The following is a 6786-nucleotide window of genomic DNA, read 5'->3' as shown; positions in this document are numbered from 1 at the left end:
AAAAGGGGTACAACTTTCTATTATAGTGAAAATACCTTCATTACTTGATGATACGCTGTCCCACAAAAAGTCTTTATATCTACATTAATATTTCCCTCTCAGCACGCAGGTCATAACACTGCTCAGTACAGCACGTAGTGTTTCTTCCTAATGGCATCACAGAGAGTATAATCAGATCTTTCTTATTAAAATACAAAGAACATTTTTGCAAATGGATTTTAAAAATATGAATATTCTCTTCGGGTTTCTCTCAGAATTGTCCTTGGTTCTGCTTAGAGCTGATTACTTTGGGTGGCAAAAGGCTGTGCAGGAGTTTTACTCACTACCTCTTAATATACATCACTGAAATTACAGCACATACAAAGACAGCAGAAAAACAAATCTAATTTATTCTCATTCTCAGCTCAAAGCCAGCTCGTGAACTCTGCTTTTCCTGCTGCAGCACGCATGGGCTCACACGAATCTCACTAAATTCAATATTTTCTATGTCTTGTGAGGCGGTAAGTCTGCCCTGCCCCGCTCTCTTCTTGGCACATCCCACACCGGTACGTGGGTTTGTGCCGCTGCCGGCACTCCGTACGCCTGGGAGGACTGGTCTGGACGAGCAGAGGGGGCTCCTCTGGCAGCAATAGGCTGGCAAAGAGTGGCAACGCTGTCTGGAGCCCAAGGGAGCACCTGAAGGGCGCTGGGGGGACGTCCCGTCGAAGGACAGCGGCTCTCACTTCTGGGGGGAGAGGGAGCGGTGGGAAGAGGGAGGAGGAGAAAAAACCGACAGGGGCTGAAGAGTAAAGCGGGAGGAAAGCGAACCGGAGTGCGGAGGAGGAGCTGAAGGCAGCGAGGCGGCGGGCAGGGCTCAGTCGGGTCGGGAGCTGCCAGCCGGAGCGCTCGGCCGGCGGGGCAGGTGCGGGAGCCGCGTACAGCCGCAGGGCGGCGGCAGCCCGAGGGGCAGGGGCTCGGCTGGGCGTCCCGTGGACCCTATGGTGCGGCTGCGGGACCCGGCTGCTGCTCGCCGCCTTCCGAGGGGGCCCGCGGAGCGGCGCGGGGCAGCGCAACCCGCCGGTACCCGGCTGGCATGAAGAACCTGCCGATCCTCCTTCTCCTTTCTCTCAGCTGGAACCTGGGGCGGGTAAGTTGGTGAGAAGGTGTGCGGGAATTGTGCGGAGAGCCGCGGGCGGCCCCGGACGGGGATGGGGCAGAAAGCGCATCTCTGCCCTGCAGGGACCGTGGGGTTCTCATGGGCGCTGCTGTAAAAATCAACCCGAATATGATATCTTTAAGGTGCCTTCCGTTCACATCTGCATTTTTAAGCATTGATCTGTCTAATCCCGGCTTACAAATAACCTGAGCTTGGGAAAGCAGAGCGATGCACGTATCTGACCGGCCCTAAGCGAGTGCCCTCGGCGTTCCTTCTGAGGTGCTGGGTGTGTACCAGGGCACTGTCGGGCTTGAACCTGGAGAGGTACGTCTGGAGGCAGCTGGGCTCTGCTGGTGTAGTGTAGTAACGGGTTGGCACACAGTCTGTGTTTGAAAAGTGATGTTGCATTGCCTTCGAGCTCAACCAAATTTATGTTCTCAAAGTAATCTTCACTATAGATCGCTGATAGCAGAGAAGCCTGTGCTTACTCTACAAGTGCCAGAGGTCGAAGTCACTGATTTGCAAGTTTTCTTCATCTCAGTAGCTGATTTGATTAAATTACTTAACGTTTCTGTGCAGTGGAACCCACCCTCCTCAGGATTGCTAATTATGACACTTCTTGATGAGTGATCCTAATTTAAGGATCTGGACAAACTCGACAGAAGAAATCTGCTTGAAAGTATAGAATAAAAATAGTCATAATACGGTATAATATGGAGGTCAGGTTTTGATGTTGCAGGTGGTGAAATGATTAATTCGGAGGAGAGGAAACATTTGTGTGAGTTTTGTGGCAGCCCCTGCTATGCTTATGGCCACCATGCTGCATTTTAAACAGCTGTGCACCTGGTGACCAGGAGCCTTCAAGACAACAGGTTCTCAGTCCTAACTCTGGGTCCAAGGTTCTTGGATCTACAATCACATATTAATTAATTACTGCCATTATGAAAAGTTGTGTCTGACGAATCATAGACTATTACCGGACTCTGCTATTGACTCCTAGGAAAAGGAGGAAAGATAGTTCTCCTTTTTACTGTGGGGATGTCTGTAATACACATACTGATGTTTTATTTCATTATGATCTCTGAGAATCCAGCTGATATCAGCACAGTTTCCAGTGTTTTGTTTCTGTCTCCCATCTCCATCCCCATCTCTTCCCATCATCATAAATAACCAGAGAGGCAGAGCCATAAGTGAGTGAAGGGAATACAGTTTCTAAAATAGGATATTAAAAGGAGGGCTTTTTTCCCATGTAGCACTTGCTTGAATCAAACAAACGTGCTCCGAGACCTTCAGGAGACAAAGTATATATGGTGGAAAAAGGAAGAAAAGCAAAATTTATTATGTCAAAGATAATACAGGTTGACATGTTCGGTCACTCATATTAAACTTTCAGCTTCCTGACTTAATAGAAGAGCACATGCCTTAAAATAAATATATAATAATAATAAAAGGCAGCAAATATGTTTGTTTTCCTGCTTTGGTTTAACTAATTGCTCTTCTGGAGGAAGGGAAGCAACAGCATTGGTGAATTCACTAGATAGTTAAGTATCGTTGTGTAAATGACAGTTGGCCTCAGAATGCTACATGAAGGAGTCATTCAGTGCTCTGGTGCATTACTTTAATATTTTGTTCTTAAAAACCCATATGCGAGAAGCCCAAATGGGCACTGATTGGGTGTGTAAAATGCCCAGCACGTACTTGGGTAAAAATAGCATCAGTTCAAGTTGTGGCTTCCACTGTTGGTAGTTGCATCCTTCATAAAGCGTTTTGATTTGTGTTTCAAGCCCGTGGCCTCTTTGTTAATTTGGCACAGGTGAATGGCGTCCATCCAGAGTGCAGATTTCAGCTGGAGATTCACAAGGAGGAATCAAAGTGCATGGAACTTTTAAAGCATGCAAAACCAGTGGACTACAAAGGTAAGAAAAGATGAACTGTAACTTACAGAAAACTAGAGTATCACATTTTTCTCTCTTTACCTTCTTTGCTCGCTCTGTTGCAGTTGCCACATTTCTCTGTATTGTGCATGTAATTTCTAAGTAGTCTGGAACACAAGCAGCTTTGGCCTTAAAATTACAGCTGGAGCAAGCACGTGGTGAGTACTGTGCCAGGCTAGGCATGCACTGGCTGGCATGCTATATGGGAGAAAGTATGTGCTTGTGCTTTAGGCTGATGCTGGTTGCACTGCAGATAATATTTTTCATAGTCCGTGGAGCTGCGTGGTGGTGGTGACAGGGAAGGACAAGTCTGAAGAAAAGCTAAAAGCCTTGGATCCGTATGTCTCTCTCCAGAACTAGTTGAACGTAAAATTCTATGTCAGAATCAGTGGGTTTACCAGGTAGAAGGTATTACAGGCAAAAGAAAACATTCAGCCTAAAAAGACCATAGTTATGCAAAGGAAAAATTGGACAGTAGTGTTCCATTCAGAAAATGGATTTACTGTGTTCCTCTAGTGTTTGTACTTTCTCTGCAGATATAACCAATGGTAACTTGAAATGGAAAGGAGTAATTTATCTTCTATTTTATATGTTATATTCTCATTTTATCTAAAGGGAGAAGAAGAACTTCGTTAAAAGTTTGGGCTTTTTAGAAATGTTGGAACTTGGTATTGAATTTTTGTGTTGTTTTCATTTGCTTGTTTTATTTTTTAAACTAGCAAAAGTATCAGTGTTTTATAATTAGATATCTTTTGTAAACAGTATGACAGAACACATGAGCAGTAAGCAGTTTTTATACCTCTACCGATGAAAAGGGTAGAGTTCTTCTTGGAATGCTTTATTTGTGTGCATTACTTGCCCAACGTTCCTCTGATAACATGCAAAATATTGAAGGGAAGGGTGGGTTTTCAGCAAGGTGCAGGAGATCTTAGATCCAAGAGCAACTGCATGTTTTTAAGTCCAAAAGAAGATCTTGATTTTTACAAAGTAATGACACATCATTAAATTTCTCTTGTCAAACGCTTTTCAGGTGGTTGGAAGTATATAGCTTCAAATTAGTTGAAATGCCTCATTGATGTGCTGCCTTTTTCTCTTGTAGTCCAGGTACAAATCATCCCAGAATAACTGGGCTCCTTGGAAGATCACAGCTCTTGTAGTGCAGTAGTTTTTCCTTGGTTCTGTTAGATGATACGCAGTATATTTGTTTTTCCATAATCTGTTTTGGATTCTGTCTGAAGGTGGTACCTCAAGGATATGCCATCAGCAGTGCCCTATGAGCATAAACACCAGTCTCAAATCAGGATCCCTTCTCCACTCCTCTTCTTGATTTGAAAGATTAAATTCCTCAGAATATATTCTAATACCAATTTATATACAATAAAATAATTAAAAGGATCATCAGTAGTTTGTGTTTCAGAACAAGCTATTTCTGATTAATCCAGATCAGTAATTAAAACAATTATGAAAATGGATCATTTACTTTTTATTTGTATGAGTGATGAGAGAGATGGCTGTTACACAAATAATGTGAGTATGAAGTTGGATAAATAATTATTAGCCTGCTTAATGAATTAAATGATGAATTAATAAACACATTACTAGCTATTATAAGGCTTTGAAAATCAAGCTTACTTGAAGATCCATTTTTGTGATCCAGATACTAGGCAATATTTCTGCCAGAGTTGGGGAGACGGGGGCTTCCTGACAGCAAACTGCTGTGTAAGAACTTTGTATCTTAGAAGACCATGTCTGATTCTGTTGATTCAGCCCTGCAGGTAGAGATAACACAGCAGTGGAAGGATTTATACATTTAATTGAATGCCTGGCTTAAACAAATGGAATATTTCACTTCAGAGGAGATTGGAGTGAAGCCCCTTTGTAATGAACCCATAGAAACTGTATGTTTCATTTGGTAGAACATATCCTGTGCTTTGTGTTACAGATACCTTTACTAAGAACTTGTCCAGAAGAGTCAATGTCAAAAGTATCCATTTGTATTTCCTAAAATATTAATTCTCATGGTGTCCTTCTTCTCCTAATAAACTCTGTATTCATACAGAGATGGAAGGAGTATTAAAACAGAGACATGAAGATTGTCGCGGTGATACTCTGACTGCTGATAAAGAAGTTACTAATGAAAATTGGCAAGCTGGAACTAGTCCAAGCCCCAGCTCTGCGCCTAAAACTTGTATTGCACTTGAAACGTAATTCATTACAATAAATCCACAAAACCCACTTCAGTTTTTCCTGATTGAGAAAGGTGGTTATGCAATCCTTATCACACTTTTCTGACTTCAGTAAATGCTACGTGCCTTACAAAAGTTGCAGTGAAACTCATGGTCCAGACTGGGATTTGGAAATGAAGGTTCACTGGGAGGCTTGGGGCCCAATTATCAAATTATCAATTATTATTTTTTTCTCTTTAATTTTTGGAGCAACTATTTGGTCTTCACTTTTGTGTGTAACATGCTCCAGAATTTGACCAGCATATGCCACTAATGAATTTTGGAGGGTCTGGGCTTTATGGGGCAAGCAGTTTTTTCTTTGCTCTGGGTGGTAATTACATAAGGAATACTGTATGTATACTATCTATTCTCAGATGTGTGGTAGGGATACATAGAGGAAAGAAGAAAGATTTAATGATAATGGGTATTTTCTTTATGTCATAAATGATGCTATAGTCATCTGCCTCATCACATGCTATAGAATTTCACTAATTTTTATAGAGTAACTAAAATCATTGGCCATGAAGTCCACAAAGACCTTGCTTACTTCAAGGTTTAATAAAACAACAATGGGTTTTGCATGGAAACACTGTAGAAATGCTCGGTAAATATCCTTTGAACAGCGTTAAGGATATATTAAAAGCACATAACTTTCTACTTTGTACCCTTTGGGGGAATTTCAGGCATTAGCCTCCCTTCTGTTAGTGGAGAGCATTGCACTCCATGTAGGGGAAAAAAAGTCACTCTCCAAAGATCTGCATCAGAGCCTTTGCCTGCATGGTGATCTCTAGCAAATCTAGTTGTTTATTCAATAAAGACAGCGTTAGTTGCCATCCTCATTTGTTTATTCCTAAAACTGGACACCTAAGGTATAGATGCACCTAAGCTGGAAGCCTGAGAGGTGGGGTGAGGTTTTTTGTCTTCTTATTTTCGGAGGGCAAACGATTTCCATTCTAAATTGCTTATAAGTTACGGACCTTGCGGTCTGTATGAGAAAACGCTATTTCATCTTTTACCTTCTACCCATGGTTTGTGTTTCCACAATGAAATAGAAAGCTCCTATTATATAAATTGCACACACATAAAAACTTGCTGATTGCAAATTTTTGGTCTTTCCTCCTTATTTAGAATTTTACCTTACAGAACAATTGCTTCATTTCTGTTCCTTCAAATGAAAGATGAAGCCTTACAATCAAAATGTTAAAACTAAATCAGTAGACTTTGTAGCAGGGTTCCACAACAAAAAGACAGATTCTTTTTTAATTCATTTTGGACTGAATGGGTACATAGTTAAATGAGTCTTCTTGGATCTTGCTTTCCAAAATGCATTTTTGTGAGACCTGTCTGCCAGACAACGTGTATATTTTTAGATACGACATCTTAACACTGAGGAAAGAATACAGGTGGAAAGAGAAATGGCTTTGGGAAAAGGAGTTTAACCCTAATCTAATCACCGGAATTACGCAGCCAGTAGAATTTCACACGGAGATTC

General features: G+C 41.7%; 1 protein-coding gene across 1 annotated transcript in view; it reads left to right on the top strand.

Moving 5' to 3' along the window:
• Nucleotides 1-561: 561 nt before the first annotated feature.
• The window catches only part of VIPR2 (vasoactive intestinal peptide receptor 2), a 47365-nt gene continuing 41140 nt past the window's right edge, over nt 562-6786 (top strand). Inside the window, exons 1-2 of the mRNA XM_015853314.2 lie at nt 562-1126; nt 2949-3051. Coding sequence (XP_015708800.1) covers nt 1073-1126; nt 2949-3051 — 157 coding nt within the window. The 5' untranslated portion in view covers nt 562-1072. The remainder of the gene's footprint in view (nt 1127-2948; nt 3052-6786) is intronic.

This window comes from Coturnix japonica, chromosome 2 (assembly GCF_001577835.2).
Source record: "Coturnix japonica isolate 7356 chromosome 2, Coturnix japonica 2.1, whole genome shotgun sequence".
In the NCBI taxonomy this organism is placed as follows: Eukaryota; Metazoa; Chordata; class Aves; order Galliformes; family Phasianidae; genus Coturnix; species Coturnix japonica.
Note: the sequence above shows the minus strand (reverse complement) of the source record. Positions and strands in the feature narration are given on the sequence as shown.